Raw genomic sequence first — 18,061 nt, 5'->3', positions numbered from 1 at the left:
GGCTAGAGCAGGAAAAGTATCAGATTTTGCTGGGCTAAGAGTTTGGTTTTTATTCTAAGAGGGATGAGGAGCCAAAGGTTTTAGGCAATTGTAACACAACATCAGATCTAGTTTTTTTTTAAAAAGACCACTTGCACTGCCTTATGGAGAAAGGGTTGAGGGCGGGGATGAAGCCTAACTAAGCATGCAGGAAATGTGGAGTTGGAAAGAACCCCTAACATAGTTTCTCAATCTTGGTACTACTGACCTTTTGAACCAGAAAAACCTTTTTGTATGGGGGGCTGCCTCAGGGCTGGGGGCGGGGCCAGAAAGTGATACAGATCAAAGTTGTCAGTTGACCATTGGATAACATCTATACTGAAGAATCCTTTTGCAAAATGCATACCCCAACCGGGGTTTGTGTGATGTAATGAGGCCCGAAGCATGGTTTGGTTACATAGAGTGGCTAGGCATATTAAAGGTTTCAGCCAGGCATGGAACTAGGCACTTCACTGGCCCATTTTAGGCCTATTTATTATCCCTTCTTTAGAGGCGAGGGCACTGAGGCTTTGGTCAGTGCCTTGGAAAGTCACAAAGACATTATCTGGCTCCAGAAGGGCCCAACTTTAAAATCCTGGACCACAGATTCTCAAACCTTCGTGTCAGAGTCACTAGTAGAAAGTTTACTAAAATGCCGATTCCTGGCCCCACCCCAAAAGCGCCTGATCCACTGGGCCTGGGTCCAAGCTGAGGAACCTGCATTCCCCAAGCACTGGTTACCTCTAAACCAGGCACCTCGCGGACTGCACTCGGCCCTCCCTCTACTCCAATCCAGGGGCTCTGCGGCCGTCCCAGGGTCCCAGGTAGCAGAGGTTGGGGGGGGGGGGAGGGGGAGGAACCAAATCCGAAGAATTTGGGGGATTTTTGCAAATGACCTGGAGCCGGGGAAGAACTGTAACGTCGCGGGGCTCGAGGAAGACAGGTCCTGCGCTGCCACGAGGGCCAGGAGGGGCCTCCGGGGAGGGAGTGGCCTCGAGGGCGCTGGGCGAAAAGGCCTAGGGGTTCGGCGGTCCCGGGGTCAGCGGCCCGGGGCCCCACACTCTCACCTGCCTCGAGGTGCGCCCAGGGTCCAGACTGGTCACTGAACCGATCCGTCGTGTTTCCCTAATTCCGAAGACTTCCACTTTCCCCCCTGGACAAAACCTAGTACCCCCAAGCCAAAAATACCTGGCGAGGCCCTCCCCTCCCGGAGACCGGCTGCCAGCGAGCGGGGAGGACCCGGAAGTCGGGCCCGGCCGGAGGACCTGGCGCGGCGCCTCCCAGTCGGAAGCGGCGGTGCAGGTGAAGGGGCGGCCGCTGCGCACGGCGCGGGGAGGGAACCGTGGGGCGCCCCGCCGAGCCAGGGGCGGGGAGGGCTGCGCACGCCTCCCGTCGCGCTTCCTGCCGGGTGGTGGCTCACTGCCGGTCCCGACACCATCGGGCACCTGCGGAGCACCTCTCCGCGGGGACTGACCGGCTCTGGTCCCCAGATCCACCCCCCCATGCGCCCTCCCCCCGGCCGTGCCAGAAGCTGCTCCCCGGCCCGCCGCGGCGTGGATGGCCGGGTCAGCGAAGGGTTAAGGAGGCTTGCTCCCTCCCCTCGGCTGCCTCCCGCTTGGAAAGTCCCCGAAATGACGTTTCAACCCGACAATTAAAAAAAAGGGTTTAATTATAGAGGCAGGCTCTGGGAGCTGGAACCAACCCGGTCGGTCGGCCGGGCCGGTAAACAACTCCGGGGCGAGCGGGCCAGGCTGGCCGCCGCCCCGCGGAGCCCGCGCCCCCTCCGGGAGCGGGGGAGGGGAGTGCCCTCCGGGAGTTGGAAAAGCGGAGGAAATTCGAGGAATCGCGTTCTCTTCGGGGGAGAAAGAAAGTTTTAACTAAGCCGGGGGCACCGAGGCCGGGGAGTGGTGCCCTGGCCGGTCCCGCAGCCGCGGGGGAGAGCGCCCCCCGGAGAGGGGAGCGGCGGGTGCGGCCCGGCCCTGGGCGGGAACCACCGCCCCGCGCGTCCCCCTCACCCCTCGGTTCTCCACCTCATCCTGTACCCCCAGCACAGCTTCCAGAACCCTCCAGACCGAGACCGATGGGCCCCTCTGGGGGGAGGGGCGGGGGACTAAAAAACCGAAATAGCTTCACATCAGGACGCAGACTAACCTTGTGGTTTTTAACGCGCACCCTACCCTGTCCTAAAATCTGGAACTCATTACCTCATCTCCAAGAAACTGCACGAAACCGCCCCCCACCCCCTTCTAGGAGCTGGGGGAAGGAGCGAGGCCATATCCCTCCCTTTAAGAAAGAAACTTACATCTGATTGATTTAAATTAAGGTGCATGGAAGTTATTTCCCTTCCTGGCGTTCGCCAGATTTCAAGAAAAGCTGCAAAATGGGAGCAAAGGGAGGGAAGCAACAGGCGGCTGGACAGGAGAGGGAAAAGCAAGGGCAGCAGCCGGGTTAAAAATGGGGCCATCAATTTAAGTCAAAGAAGACAAATAAAAGCAGCCTGGGTTGTGGCGGGGCGGGGCGCGGAGATCACGTAGGTTCATGGTTGCAGCAAAAGTTGTGTGTTTCGCAAAGATGAAAAACAACCAGTTCCTAAAACAGTTGTGATTGGAAAGGTTTCCCGGGTTTGCCAAAGGTTGACGAATAAATAAGAAATGCAGTAAAACGTGTGAATGTGTGTGTGTGTGTGTGTGTGTGTGTGTGTGTGTGTGTGTGTGGTGGTGGTGAGAGCGCGACTCCAGCGCTCTGCTCCGCCCGCCCCGTCCTTTCCAAAGAAACGTGCTCATAATGGGGTGACCTAATTACATCGCAATGGAACCCGCTCTTAGCCACTCAGCACACGGGGTTTCGTAACAGACCCGGCGGCCTCGAGTGCTGGGAAGAAACGTGCGAGGGCTGAGGAGGCGGCCGGCACGCGGGGGAATAGGAAAAACGCAGCCCTGCGGTTTCCGCCCGGGTCCTCACTTCACACGCGCGCGCGGAGGCGTGGGGGCGGGTGGGGGACACGTTAGCAACTTTTTATTTGGGTGAGTGGAGGGGCATCGGAACCTAACAGTAAATAAATACAATCTTACAGTTTTTAAAGGAGTAACAATCTATCGGGGGGGCCTTTGGGTTCGGAAGACCCCATGTCCCCCTCCCCCCATCCCGCCCAAACAGCGCGGCATGACAAGCCATATGTTCCGTTCCCGAGGGGGCGGGCGAGGAACAACAATAGGTTAAGTGTCGCCTCCCCCATCTCTTTACTTTCATTCTTGCCAAAGTAACTTTTTTTTTTTTCATTGTTCAAGCGTCTAGGCGTGTGCGTGCGTGCGTGTGTGTGCGTGTGTGCGTGTGTGTGTGTTTCGGCGCGGCTCACAGTTCAGAGAGCGCCTGGAAAGTTGTATGTTGCTGGGTGGGTTTTTTTGGGGGAAGGTGTGTGTGTGTGTTTTTTTTTTTTAACAAAAAAGTTTAAAGATCGGATACGTGAAATAAATACAACTCCCAGTCCTCCTAAAATAAACACCCCCCTGCCCGACCCCCAGGCCTACAATCAGAGAGTGCTGGCTGCAAAGTGAGCGCGAGTGTAGACGGGTGCGGCGCGCTAAATCGTGCTGCGCTCACCCCCCGCCGGGCCGGGTCCTCCTTGGGGGAGAAAGTCTCCCACCACCCCCTTGGAAAAAAAAAAAAAAGTAAAAACCCGGAGTTGAAGGCTGTGTGCGTCCCAAATTTCCAATCTCCTTCCCTGCCAGGTTTGCGGAGGGGAGCCGGGTGCGGAAGACAATTCAGTAAGCTGTGCGGGGCACCGGAGAAGTTTGAAGAAAGATCAGCTCAAGATGGAAACCGCAGCGGTGCTGAGGACGGGCTTCTGCTCCCGCTTGCAAAAAAAAGAGAAAGTCGAGCCCGCCTTCCTGCCCGACAAAACACAACAACACAACAAGAACCCCGAAGAGGGTGGAATGAGTGATGTCACAGAGCCCAGCTCGCAGGCTGACAAAGGAGGGGCGCGCGGCTGGAGAGCAGGGCGCGGGGGAGCGAAGCGAGCGGACTCAAAACTTTTCCTCTTTAAGAAAAAAAAAGTTGTGCGCTGCTCAGAGTGGTTTCTCTCCCCCCCCCACCCCCCCACCCCTCGCCTTCTTTCCTCGTCTCCCTTCCCCCTTCTTCCTTTTGAAAGTTTTTTTTTTTTTCCTCCCCGAGTTTGACCGCATGGCTGATTCAACTTAAGTGTCAATCAACTTTTTTTTCCTCCTCTTCCTCATTTAAATACGTTTAAACTCCTCCTCTCCGGAGCTACTATAAATCGGGCTTCGCGCGCCCGCAGCCGAAGAGTCAGAAAGGCGAGGGGCCCCGGGAGCAGGCGTGTGGGACTCCAGACCGGAGAGCCGGAGGCTGCGCCTTCCCCGCACCGGGACCGTCACGACACGCCAGACCTTCGTCCCTGCCCCGTGCGAGCGCCCACGATGACCACCACCCTCGTGTCTACCACCATCTTCGACCTGAGCGAAGTTTTATGCAAGGTAAAGTGGGGGCGGAGTGTTTGCTTTTTCAAAAGATGTTCCCTTTTGCCCTGAAAAGAGAAATCCCCAAAAGTGTGTGTCCAGGAAAGCGGCGGGGGGGAAAGTCGAGAAGATAGTTTTTCTTTTCTTCGCCCATCCCTCCTCTCCTCCCCGGTTTGAAGGAATTCGGCCCTCTCTCCTCCCCACCCTTGGAGCTTCAGCAGTTTCTGGCGGGGACTGCATGGGAATGGAATACAGAGACCAGAGTTTTGGGGGGCTCAGTTGGCGTGGCTGGGCTCCCCGAGGGACGCGGGGGGCCACTTTTCGGTGGTCACGTGCTGCTGGAGCCCAGTTTCCCTGGTCTGCTCGGTTTCCCGGGGTGCGCTCCGGGCACCGCCACCACCGGAGGGGTTCCAGCCTCCTTAGCCACATCGCCGGCCTGCGGGGTGGGGAGGGGGCTCCCTCGGGGAAGTGAGCCCCCGGACGTTTTGCCGGGAGATCGTCCCGTGGGTTTTGAAGGGGCTGGTCATCTCCGAGAAAAAGGCCGAGGGTTGTCATTCAGAAGGTGTTGCAGAGTTGCGGTGGGGCTTCCGTTGGCCCCAACTCGGCCCGTCTTCCTCTTAGGATAGACGGTCGTGCCGCACACTTTCGGGTGAAAGTGGGCCTGGGGTAGACCCACTTACTTGTTTTTTTTTTTTTTTTTTCCCTGGGGGACCGCGGCTCGTAGAAATGGAGGGTGCGGGACACGTTAACAAAAAGGCCGGTCTGAATTCAAGGGTCTGCGGGAGGAAGGATTTCATAGGGGCGCCCTTAAGCCGTCTAGCTTGCCAGCGGGTGTGAGAAAAAGCAAGTTTTAAGCCCAGAAGGCCCCAGGAGGGCGGGTTAAGCGTCCATAGCACAGAAAGCCCGCGGACTCCCCAGTTTTATTCCTAAGGAAATAGGGAAGCTGCTAGGCTACTTTTAATTGCTGAAGTGTTTCTGCCCTCTTCTAAACACGTCGGGTCATGTTGCTCTCTTTTCTCCAGCTCGCTTCTCCAGTCGGCGCAGCTAGCTGCCAGGGCCCCGGGGCTGCAGGGTTGGGGTGCAGGGACGCCGAGGAGCTGAAGAGAAACATCAGAAAGTCGGAATTTCAGCCTCCTTCCTTCCCTGCGCTTTCCCAAACCCCAGTTGCCCTGGCTGCCTGCGTTCTCCCGCTCTTCTTCCTTCTCTTCCCAGCTCTCTCGCTCTTTGATCTGTTTCTCTTTCTCTCCCCCTCTTCCCCCCCCCGCCCCCCCACAGGACTTTTTAAATGAACCTCATTGTTGGGAACCGGCTCTCAACTTGGTTCCTGTAATCCGCTCTCCATGGGGTGGTTGCTGTTACAGATTCCCGATCCCCAGCAGCTGATCCTAAGGGACCAACTTTAGAATTTGCACAATGACACCCACATGGGCTGGGAGCCAACTCCCAGGTCATTCCCCACCCCCACCCCCAGCACCCTTTCCAAATCCTGGGTACAGTTTGGGCCGGTGAAACCCATTGGAACAGAAACCTGCCTGTGGTGGCTCTGTCCCCCCGCCCCCCTCAAGTCCATTATTGACTGGCAGGCGTGTGGGGGGGGTGGGTTTGGTGCTTTCTTTTTCCTTCCCACCTGCAGCTTGGCGTTAAAGATTAAACACTGGCGCTCTTATTCCAGCTTGCTCTTGGAGCCAGAAGACTAATTGCAAAGGCATCTTCCCAGGGGCGCGAGGTTGGGTGGGCAGAGATGTTGGAGCGAGCACTGTGGAAGGCACCCCTTTCCCGGGCATGGGGCAATGAGTTTTATTTTCAGGAATCACATCCCTCTTCTTCCCCCCCCCCCCCCCCCCCCCCCCCCCCCCCCCCCCCCCCCGCTAACCCTGGACAGGGGATTCCCCCCTCTCCCCCAGCAAGATAAAAGCAAAGGCAGTCTGGAAACCTGTTGCTAAAGGAAGGGAACACTCCTGAAGGAGGAAGTGAAGAGTCTTAGGCCACGTTCAGTGGTGGTTGACTAAGCAGGGATCGATTAAAAGGGGGTGGGGCTCCGAGCCTTCTAAGGCTTACCTGTTTTTGTTAGGGGGAAGGCAGTCTAGAGAGGTCCGCGTGATGTGGGGTCTTGTGAACTGAGGAATCTCGTTGGGAGGCAAAGAAGTGGAGTTTTATGGATACAAGTGGTAGCTTTGGGATAGGATAATGGGGGTCCATTCGTGGGGTCTGCTTGGGATAGGGTGCATGCATAAAACAACTTCTCACATAGGCCAGGATTTGGTTTTTTTTGTGTTTTTTTTTAATGCACGGGGCCAAAGTAAACCCAGGTGGCTGGTCTGTGGGAGAAGGGGGAGGGGCCTGCCAGGGCCGGAGTGGGGATGGTTTCCCGGAGCTGGGCATTCCTGGTTGTGGAGGGGCTGCCCTTAGCAGGTACTCTCTTCGGGCCTGGTGGATGGCCTTTGTCCCTCACCCTCCTCTCTCGCCTCTCTCTTTCCTCCAGAGTAACAAGATGCTCAACTACAGTACTCCCAGCGCCGGGGGCTGCCTGCTGGACAGGAAGGCGGTGGGCACCCCGACGGGTGGGGGCTTCTCCCGGAGGCACTCGGTCACCCTGCCCAGCTCCAAGTTCCACCAGAACCAGCTTCTCAGCAGCCTCAAGGGCGAGCCAGCCCCGGCGCTGAGCTCGCGGGATAGCCGCTTCCGAGACCGCTCTTTCTCGGAAGGGGGTGAGCGGCTGCTGCCCACCCAGAAGCAGCCGGGCAGCGGCCAGGTCAACTCCAGCCGCTACAAGACGGAGCTGTGCCGCCCCTTCGAGGAGAACGGCGCCTGTAAGTACGGGGACAAGTGCCAGTTCGCACATGGCATCCACGAGCTCCGAAGCCTGACCCGCCACCCCAAGTACAAGACGGAGCTGTGCCGCACCTTCCACACCATCGGCTTCTGCCCCTACGGGCCCCGCTGCCACTTCATCCACAACGCCGAGGAGCGCCGCGCCCTGGCCGGGGCCCGGGACCTCTCCGCCGACCGCCCCCGCCTCCAGCATAGCTTTAGCTTCGCTGGGTTTCCCAGTGCCGCTGCCACCGCCGCTGCCACGGGGCTGCTGGACAGCCCCACGTCCATCACCCCACCCCCCATCCTGAGCGCCGATGACCTCCTGGCCTCACCCACCCTGCCTGATGGCACCAATAACCCCTTCGCCTTCTCCAGCCAGGAGCTGGCCAGCCTCTTTGCCCCTAGCATGGGGCTGCCCGGGGGTGGCTCCCCGACCACCTTCTTTTTCCGGCCCATGTCCGAGTCCCCCCACATGTTTGACTCTCCCCCCAGCCCTCAGGATTCTCTCTCGGACCAGGAGGGCTACCTGAGCAGCTCCAGCAGCAGCCACAGTGGCTCAGACTCCCCCACTTTGGACAACTCAAGACGCCTGCCCATTTTCAGCAGACTTTCCATCTCAGATGACTAAGCCAGGGTAGGGAGGGTCCCCCTACCCACTCTACGCCATCCCCTATGTCCCCTACCCTCATCTTCCTGTCCTACCCTACCAACCCTTCCATTAACAAGGTTAAGCTCAAACCCTTTCCCCTAGAACCTTGGAATGCTCCCCCCTTTCCGCCCTTTTAACCCTTCCCCCGCCTAACATAAGGACAAGTCAGTTTGTCAGTAGCTTCCTCTGGCTTGAAACCCCCCCTTCCCTTGATTTTATAGCCCACTTACCATGCATAACAGACAAGTCCCATTTTGTCAGTAAGATGCCTTTTTTTTCCTCCCCGGCTTAAGCCTTAAGTGCCAAATCACAAAAGAAAAAGCAGTAACAGTTTACAGAAGCAACTTAGTGCCTTGTAATCTAACTTTGTCACTGTGACTACATTACCTCTTCAGCGCCAGAGGGCACCCGTGGGCCTCCCAGAGCCTCTGCCCATGGGGAGGGGGGAGGGGAGGGAGGGGACCCAGACCAGCAGCTCCCTCCACTGGCGATACAACTGCACCTTCCCTTATTTCAGTCTCCCACACACTTCCTCCTCCCTTCCCCAGCAACCCCCCACCCCCCCCACCCCCTTGGGAGAGTTGTTGCCAGACTTGGGTTTTTGGGGAAACCTATCTTGACATTCAAAACCTTTTTCTTCCCGACCCGAACCTCTGTTGACTAATCTTGCCCGGGTTCGCATAGGTCTACAGGAAGGAAGACTGAAAAAGTGGATGAAGATTGTGACATAAGTGGGACTTTGTGATTTAATTTTTTTTTTTTTTAAAGTGGGGAGGAAGGGGAAGCTAGATGGACTATGAGAGACTTGATTTTGGTGCTAAAGTTCCCCAGTTCATATGTGACATCTTAAAAAAAAAAATGGCAAAAAAGTGAGAGAAAAGCTAAAAAAACATGTAAGGGGTGAGAGTTAATGGTATTCATTCCACGTACAATATCTGTGTAAAACGATTTCCCGTAGACGTAGCTTTAATGGTTTTTGCTCTAGAATACCGTAGGTCTACCCGTAGAGCACTCACGCCATGCTTTTTTCCCTGGGTTTTAAACTTCATATAACTTTCAGAAATTGGAGAGCAAAATTTTTGCTTGTCACTGCACATCAATATAAAAAAGCTTATTTAACTTATCAAAACGTATTTATTGCCAAACTATGCTTTTTTTTGTTAATTTTGTTCATATTTATCGGGATGACAAATCCATAGAATATATTCTTTTATGTTAAATTATGATCTTCATATTAATCTTAAAATTTTGTGACGTGTCTTTTTCCCTTTTTTCCACAGTTTTAATATATTATTCTTCAACGACATTTTTTTGTAACTTTACACTTTTTTTTGGTTATTTTATTTTAAAAAAATGAAAAATTAATTTAAAAAAATGCAAAAAACTGTTGGATTATTTATTTTAGAAATTTCCCCCCTTTGTGTTGGACTGCAAATTGAGTTTCTTTCTCTTTAGGCCTTTCACAACTAGGACTGAGAATGTATGTAGAAGTTCTGTGACAGTACAGAAGGAAAACAAACTTTTTATGTATCTCTTCTAAAAGGGGAAAATAAAAAAAGAGAAACCCTTTGACTTCCACGTGCCCATCTCAAGACATTCCGATGACAGATTTGAGGTTCTGGGTTCCAGGTTTAGCGTTTTCCAATGTTAATGCAAACAGAACTGGCACACACACATTAAGATGAATGTAATTATTATTCCTCTTGCTGGTCACTACCGTCGCTTTCTTTTTCTCTTTCTTTGTGTGAATTTATTTAAAAGGAAACTTTTTGTAACGACTATTTGCAGTTTAAAAATCAATAAACCCCATTTTTTTTTTTCAAGACACGGATGGTAAAGATGGTTTCACTCGGCTTGCGGTTTTCCTCTGTGGGTTTGTCTCCTGTCTGTGTGGCAGGTAAACCAATGGCCAGCTCCCTTGGTTGTTGCTGGAAGCCTGCTGAGATGGGGTGGAGGTTTATTGCAGGGCAGCCTGCACTTCTAAGGGATCTGCCTGGTATGTGGGTTGTTGACAAAAGGCCAGCCTTGCCCACCTGTGGACTCGGGCTCTTCAGGGCCGGGGAGGCACAGGGGCTCCCAGGCTTCCCTGCCCAGCCTGTGTGTGGCGTTTGCAGTGCCAGAATGGTGCAGGGGGGATGTAGCGCATGGCACACCAGCAAGCCTGGATTTGAAAGCCATGTGGGTGCTGCCAGGCTCATTCCCCACCCCCGGGGGAATTGACTAGCTTCAAACTACCTGGAGTAAGATGAACTCTCACCTCAGCAATGCGGGCTTGGAGAGGAGCGGCCAGGGTGGGGGAGGGGCTCATTCATGGCACGGGGACCGCGAGGTTTCACCGGGATCGGACATGCTTCTGTATTGGGAGGGCTGTGAAGGGGGAAGTGGATATAAAATGGCCAGCATAACGGGAAGTCATCCTTAGGTCTTTGTGACACCTGAATACCATGCAGAGCAGGTAAATGGTCATCTTGGGAAGGCGAGGTCTTGGTTAGAAACAACCCAGCCGAGGCCAGATGCCCACTGAGGGGATGTTTTGCTTGCCAGGGAGGTTGGATCTTTCTGAAAATCCCAAGTCTGGTTGTTAGGAGGATTTCTTTTTGGGGAGGCAGAGACAAATATGGCTATTTGAGGCTCATCTGCCTTTGGCTCTTTGCACTCAGTAAGCTTTGGGGGGCTAAGCTGAATTTCCACCTTGGCTCCACCGGGCCAAAGGCAGCGAGGTCTGCAGAAGACACTGGCTGGCTCAGGGCTGTCCTTGAGGCTGTCTTTATGCACCCTGTCAACTCTTCCTTTCCAGACCAGTAGGTTCCTGCTGGGGGTCAGGGGTATGAGGTACAATAGGGGCTATTACCTCTTAGAGGGCAAAAGCTGGTGGTGAAGCGAAGGGGAAAAGCAAGCCTTCTGGGACTGGAGTGAACCTAGGCCCCTGTCCCTTAAGGAGGGTCTGACTGTGTGTGTGTGTGTGTGTGTGTGTGTGTGTGTGTGTGTGTGTGTGTTGGTGGTGATGGTGTCATGGCATGTGATCTTCCTCTGACTAAAGGCAATCACTCACCTTGAGCTCATTCCCTGCAGGCATAGATGGGCAAGTCGGAGACATAATTTTCCGGCTCCTGGTTGGGTTCAGAGGGGACTAAACATACCCACTGCCTGCCCAGAATGTTCTCCATCGAGTCAGTCCCTGGGTGATAACAAAGGAAGCCCTGGAGTGTGCGGTGGTCTGTGAAGACAAGGGGGTCTCCCTGTGGCCCGAGGAAGCCCTCTGTCCCAAGTGAGCTTGGTTGCCCAAGAGCCTGATCTGTCTACCACCTCGTTCTTAAGTGTAGAGGAGATAGGTCAAAGCTGCTTGGGAAAGGAAACGGCAGAATTCTTTCGGGCCCATTCTTTGTCCAGGATTGTAGGAGATGACAGGGCCTCAGCAGCTGGCAGGCTCTGGGCTGGCAGGGAGTCCGGGGAGGTCTGAGCCCAGCTGGCAGGGGCCTTCTATCGCTGAGATCATCTACAGTCTGGGGGGCATAGGAGCCGTGCAGAGAGAGCTGGAGGCAAGGTCTCCACAAAGGGAAGTGGAGCAGGCAAGGCCAGGCCAGCCTTTGTCAGCCCACTTCCTGGGCCATGAGGCCTGCTTCCCCATCTCCTGCCCTAGACCTTGGGGCATCTCTGGTTTGGGGGCCTGCACCAGGTCTGCCCTGGCTGGGCAGGGCCCCTGTGGCTGTTGGCCCTGCACCCACGGTCCAGCCCTTGGCTAAAAAGGTCTTCCCTTGGAGCAGCTCAGATAAATGAGATCTGCTTTGGCCACTGAGCCATGACTTCCCTTTCTAGGCCTGGAAGCCTCATCTTAAAGAGGAAGGCTGGGAACCTGCTGCTCCTCAGTGGCCCTCTGGTGAAAGGAGGGCCTTTGAGCAAATGTGGGGGCAGACACAGCTGGGTTTTGCAGCCAATTGGATCATGAAGCACTGGTTACCAAAGGGGCGGACAGGGTCAGGGCAGGAGGACGTCTCCATGGCATGGAAGAAGGGTGTTGAAATCCTTCAACCTGGGTTCAAATCCAGCCCCCCTTATATCAGTTTGTGCCTTGGGCAAATGGCTCAACCTTGGATTTTCCATCCAGTGGACCGTTAGCCATGACCACTCTTCTTCAGTGCCAGGTAGTTTGGAATGGCATGTGCATTCATTGGTAAAGTGCTCAGTGACCCCCTGGAGGAAGTTCTGCACCATCCCCGTTGTACAGATAGAGAAATCGGGGTGCAGGGTGCACGAATTAGTCGCACCGCGAGAAGTGTCAGGATCTGAACCCAGGCAGCCTCGCTCCATCGTTGCCTTTTACCGCCATGTCACAGGCTGGCACACTGAATACATTTGGCACAGTCCCTCGCACGGAGTAACTGCACATCGACCCATGTTAGTTCCTGTCTCCCTTGGCCTTTGGAGGAGATTTTGCAGGGGCATGAGAGCAGCCAGTTGGATTAGATGACTCCGCACACCCCCGCTCCACCGAGTGTCATGATCTCATGTCCCACGAGGCCCTGGATTGGCGTGTTAGGAGGACGGGGCCTGGGAGGAGGGGCAGGCCACCTCCTTGGACTTTCCCCTTCCCTGCCTGTGGCAGGGTGGCTTCTGTTAATGATCGACAGGAAAGGGTGCCCTGGGCGCCTTGGGAGTTGGCTCTGTGCCCTTCTTCCCCCGGGGTCTCCCCCGCCCTGCACGTAGCCAACCGTTTAATCACGTCTGGCTGCACTGACTGGAACCCTACCTGTGTTTAGAGGGGGACGGGGCTGGGGAGACCAGCCAGGATCCTCCCCAGCCGCCTGCTGCCTTCCAGACAGCCCTTCTCAGCCTGGCCTCTGCTCTGCTGGGCAGCAAGTAGAAATTCAGAGAGTTGGGAAGCAGGGCGAAACCTCAGCCTTTTCTTGAGGTTCAGTCAGCCCCAGGGTCCCTGCGGCGACCACCTCTTGGTGGGTAAAGCTTGGGTTACAGAGAAAACGTCTCGCTCTCAGGCCTGCAATGATTTTTGGAGGAGTCCCAAAGGGTTACCTCTGAGCTATCATTGTGGGAAACTTATCTCTGAGGAGCCAGGCCAGGCAGGGGCTGCCCACTTGCCAGGCCAGGTTCCCTCCTCCTGCCCACGAGAGTCAGCTGCTGGTCAGGGGACGAGGAAGCCGCCACTGCGTTGAGGCTGTTTGCAGTGGTGTTGACATGTTGGCAAAGGCCAGGTCTCAAGGTACAGGGCTGCGAGTGACGGCCTTACTTGCACTGTCAGCTTGGGGTGCAGTGAAAACAAATACTGGCCATGGCCAACCCCGAGGCAGCTTTCTCACTACCTGAAGCCAGTCAGGCAGCCGTCCCCTGACTCCTAATGGCACTGCAGGGAGAAGGGGCTCATGACCGTACAGGACAGAGTTCATGTCTGCCCACCCCAGTATTCCAGGGGGATGGGAGGCTCTCTTGTCCAGGTAGGAAGCAGATTTTGGAGTCAGGGACCTGGGCTCAAGTTCCTGCTCAGAGTCAACCTCACTCTGTGACCTCAGGCTAAAAATTTAGTAAGCAGCTCAGAGCCCCAGTTTCCTCATTTGCAAAATGGGATGATGATGATGATGACACCTAGTTTGATGAATAAACAAACTGTGGCGTAGCCACGCAATGGAATACTATACACTGTATACAAGAATAAATGCTTATTTATACAACAACATGGATGAGTTGCAGAAAGATAAAGTTGAGTGGAAGCAGCCTGACACACAAGAGCCGTGGTCGGCAAACTGCGGCTCGCGAGCCACGTGCGGCTCTTTGGCCCCTTGAGTGTGGCTCTTCCACAAAATACCACGGCCTGGGCAAGTCTATTTTGAAGAAGTGGTGTTAGAAGAAGTTTAAGTTTAAAAAATTTGGCTCTCAAAAGAAATTTCAATCGTTGTACTGTTGATATTTGGCTCTGTTGACTAATGAGTTTGCCGACCAATGCCACAAGAGCATATACTGTGAGTCCATTTATATGCAGTTCGTAGGCAGGCAAGACTAATCTACATCGGTAGAGATTTGATTAGAAGATAGAGTATATATGTACATAAAAGTGATTTGAGCTGCATGCTGAAGGTTTATGCACTTTTATAAGTTATACTTCAAAAATAAAAACCTACAGAGTTGTGTTAAATTATACATATAAGAAAAGAAATTGAGTACCTGGCGCCTTTTGGGCCACTGATCATGGATGTATTTTTGTAATAGCAACAACTGAAGATGGTGGTACTGTTCCCGGGCTTTTTTTATAGATGGAGGAAAAGGGCTCAGGGTAGGAGAGTAACTTTCCCAAGTGGAGTGGGATTTGAATCCCAACAGATCAGCTCTCAAGCCTCCATAGCTGCCCGCTACTGTAGAGTCCCCCATGGTGCACAGGTGTTGTTTCTCTAGAGAAGCTAAATAAGTCGTAATCCAGACTCTAGCAAGCTGGCTAATTAGTAAATAGAATCATCCACATTAGAAAAGAGTTTTTCTCTTTGCAGATTCAAAATAAAACTCCTGTAGCTAGTTGGTGCCTCTCACACTTTGTGTAAGGTAGGGGGAGGCTGAGTCGGGGCCTCGCTGGGCTCTGAGGCCTGGAGAGAGGAGAGCTTGGCTGGGTGGGTCAGCATCACGGGGCCACCATCCTGGGAGCTGCCCATGTGGCCTGCCTGTTCCAGCCCATCTCTCCCCAAGGCTGATGGAGGCTGGCCCAGCCTGTCCTCCCTGGCCCTCTGGCTCAAGGGTGCCTGACAGCCTCACATGGCTGGAATGATACTACTTCCTCCTGTTCCGTTCCACTCTTTTGGGAAGTGTTTCCGGCAGCAGGGCTCTGGAAAAATGTTCTTGGATCCTGAGAGAGGGAGATGCCCCGCTCAGCTAGTAGATCTGGCCGCCCAAGGCTCGGGGGTAGGTTCTGGCAGGGCTGACCTGCAGGTACGATGTGTGGAGGCAGCAGCTTCCACGCTCTGGGAAGGGCCTGTGGCTTGGGGTCAGGCAGCAGGGCAGAGTTTAAGGAGGTGCTCACGCTCGGGGGTCATGCAAGTGAGTGCCTCCTCAAATGTTGCCCCCTGGCACCTCACTTGCCTCCCTCTCATCCCAGCCCTGTCAGGCAGGCCTGGATTTGTGACTTTGCTGTGTGACCTTGGGCAACTCACTTAACCTCTCTTGAGACTCGTTTTTCTCCTCTAAGCATGGGCGCAAGAAGCATATTTACCCTGCCCGCCTCACAGGGCTGCGATGAGGAACAGATGCGCTGGAGAGGAAGGAGCTTTGGGAATGGGAAGACTGTGGACAAAGGTCGTATTGAGCATGTGGGCGCAGCGTGCAGTCCTCAGTGACAGAGCCCTTCTTCCAGAGAAGTTTTAGTGTTGCAACCTGGCACGCTAGGTTGCAGACTTACCATGCACGACAGGCGCTGGTCTCATTTGATGGTACATATGAGAAAGCGCTAGCATTAGACCCATTTTACAGGTGGGAAAAGTCAGGCCCAATTACATAGTTGCATATGACCAAGCCAGGACCTCGGTCTGTTTGACTCCAACACTCAAGCTCTCAGCATCCACACGCGACTTGGGAGGCAGATGTCAGATGGGAATGGGGTCACATAGCAAGGTTGGGTTCCAATATTCACTTTCCCCTGGGGACCCACAGTTATGGCAGAGAACGTGTCTCCTCCCAGCCCGCCTCTCCCTGCTATGTTTCCATCCCATCTGGTTACCCTCTCTGCAGCCCAGGGGGGTGGGGTGGTAAGCAGAGGGTGGCTTGTTTTATGCCTCTTTTACAAATGGGGAAACTGAGGTACAGTATGGCCATGGCAGAGGGAGTGGGTTCACCCTCAGGTGCAGCAGCCACATTGAAAACAAGCCCCTGCCTCCGCTGTGCTGCTGCGAGGCCGAGGCCCAGGCCCCGGATGGAAGGCGGAATGTTCTACCACTCAGCGGGGTGCCATCCTGCCTAAGAGGGTGGAGCAATCAGGTCATGCAGGTGATCACTCTAATAGCCGCCAGCCTATGTCTACCTGAAACTTGGGGCCTGCCCTGGAAGGCACGGGCTGGTGGCTGGAGGTGGTGTTCCTGCTTTTGGTGCTTTCTTTTCTGAGAGCTGCGGCCCATCATTATGAATTGCATTCCAGCACTTTCCTTCCACCCGAGGAGGTCATTTCTTCCTGCTAATGCCGGGGTCCGAGGGAGACCAATGGTTCTTTCCCAGAGCTCCAGCGGCAGCAGAAACCAGTGAGGGCAGAGGAGGGAGGCACTGCCAATCCGCTACAGCCGCCGCTCCCATCCTCCCCAATTGCTTCCAGCCAGGATAGGAGGAGGGCTGGGCTCTTCATTCATTGGCTCGAGAAGGCCTGTGTCCTCGGACATCTTCTTCCCACGTGACTGACCATTTTGCTGCCCAGCCTAGAGCGCCCTGAGGCATTAGGCAGACTTCTAGTCTCGGGTAAAAGCTGAAACGCTTTTTGGCTTCTGTGTTGCCCCTGACTTTCACTTCTCTCGCCGCATCCTACTTTGGGAGCAGGCCCTGCGTCTTTCTGTTTGGGGGAGGAGCCAGCCAACCAACCAGTGTGTGTTACCCGGCTGGGCCCCTTCAGTGGGTCGTCAGCTACTCGGAAGATTTCTAGACTGTAGGGCCACGTGGAAAGGGAGTTAGGGAGCTGGGCGTTGTCTTTGCAAACACGCATTAAAAATCATGGGAGGATTGGATAGCCATGCCAACACACAAGCGCCAATGTCAGGTGACTCACATGGACAGGTCTGGGACTCTGGGGTTGGCTGGCTGAATCTCCTTTGAAGTGGTGGTTTGAAAGATTGTTATGAACTGGGGGTTGAATGAGACCATGTACTCTCCTCCTTGGTATGCTGCATTTTCCCCAAGAACATTTACAAATCTTTTAAATTAAGACTTATTTCAGGGCTGTGCTTTGCATTGGACGTGCTTCTATTAGCGGGTTGGTGTCTGTGATGATCACTCAGAGACATAACACGTGATCCCGACTCACAGTTTACATTTTAGTTGGGGAGATAAGACAGATACGAAAGAAATCTATTAACAAGACTGGATTTTGTACTTTGATAGCATTGCATGCTGATACCATAAAAGACTAGCTCAGCTTAGCTGGGTTGTTCCGGTCTCAGCTGGGATCACTTGCTACCTGTGGCCAGCTGGCAGGTGGGCTGGGGCTGGGACAGCATGCTCTCATCCTCCAGCAGGCTGGCTGACGCTGGCTCTTATGGTCCAATGGGACTAGCAGAGAATGAGCAGAGGCTCTTGGAGGCTAGTCTTGGATCTGCACGACATCACTCCCACTGCATTCTGTTGGCCAAAGCAAGTCACCAGGCCTGGTCAGATTCCAGGGGAGGGGAAAGAGACTCCACCCCTCAATGCAAGGAGCTGCAGAGCGATGCGTAGGAGGATAGGTACAGGAAGAGGAACGTTCACAGCCATTTCTACACATCGATCACATAGTCCATGTCTGTAGGCAGCTGGTAATCTGGGGGACAATAAAATCCAGTGTTTGTTCTGCTGTTTTAGACATTGTAGGAGTCAGAAAGCTGCCTGGGTCAAGCATGGGAATCTCTGTCCTAAAAAAATCCCCTTCACTGATGCTTTCTGTTAACCATTGTTCTTTCTTGGGTCATCTTTAAGAAAGCCATTATTCCGGAGGGATAGCACATTACGTCTTTACTGACTGAGGCAGTGGTTCTGTGCGGGGGTGTGGGGGGGGGGTGTCTGGCCTTTCTTCATGTTTAGGGAACTCCTACCTTTCTTGTCCTGGTGGGTGGCAGCAGAGTCTGCCACTTTAGCAGATAAAAGTGCCACGTAGTCTCTTTCCCAGCCTCCCTTTGCAGCCAGGAAATGGGCATTTGGCCTGGGCTTTGCCCAGCGGACACATCTGCCCCCCTGACTCAGAACAGGAGCTAGTGATGCAAAAAAAAAAAGGGGGGGGATCTGTAAACTCTCTCTGGAGGTGGTCTGAGTTCCTGGAGTGGCTGTGGGGCTAGAAGCCGAGCCCAGTGTCCAGGAATAGTGTGCTGGTGGCACAAGCCACGTGCCCAGGGCCCACGGCAGTGGTGTTCTCGTTAGACAAGTCCTGTGGCGGGTTTTAGGGAAT

The 18,061-nt window shown here is 54.3% G+C and overlaps 1 protein-coding gene across 1 annotated transcript; it reads left to right on the top strand.

Moving 5' to 3' along the window:
- Positions 1-4,305: 4,305 nt before the first annotated feature.
- On the top strand, positions 4,306-9,781 carry ZFP36L1 (ZFP36 ring finger protein like 1). The gene is made up of 2 exons (XM_079767864.1): positions 4,306-4,511; positions 6,976-9,781. The coding sequence occupies exons 1-2, from the start codon at positions 4,455-4,457 to the stop codon at positions 7,933-7,935; spliced, it is 1,017 nt and encodes a 338-aa protein (XP_079623990.1). The 5' UTR covers positions 4,306-4,454; the 3' UTR covers positions 7,936-9,781.
- The last annotated feature ends 8,280 nt before the right edge of the window (positions 9,782-18,061 follow it).

This window comes from Cnephaeus nilssonii, assembly GCF_951640355.1.
Source record: "Cnephaeus nilssonii genome assembly, chromosome: 4".
NCBI classification, from domain to species: Eukaryota; Metazoa; Chordata; class Mammalia; order Chiroptera; family Vespertilionidae; genus Cnephaeus; species Cnephaeus nilssonii.
The sequence above is the reverse complement of the archived record's forward strand: the minus strand, read 5'-3'. Positions and strand labels throughout refer to the sequence as shown.

Excerpts from the sequence above, each read along its gene's own strand:
- ZFP36L1 (XM_079767864.1), top strand. The coding sequence starts at position 4,455 with ATGACCACCACCCTCGTGTCTACCACCATCTTCGACCTGAGCGAAGTT. Across the intron at positions 4,512-6,975 it reads TGAGCGAAGTTTTATGCAAG|AGTAACAAGATGCTCAACTA; the intron begins GTAAAGTGGGGG and ends TCTTTCCTCCAG.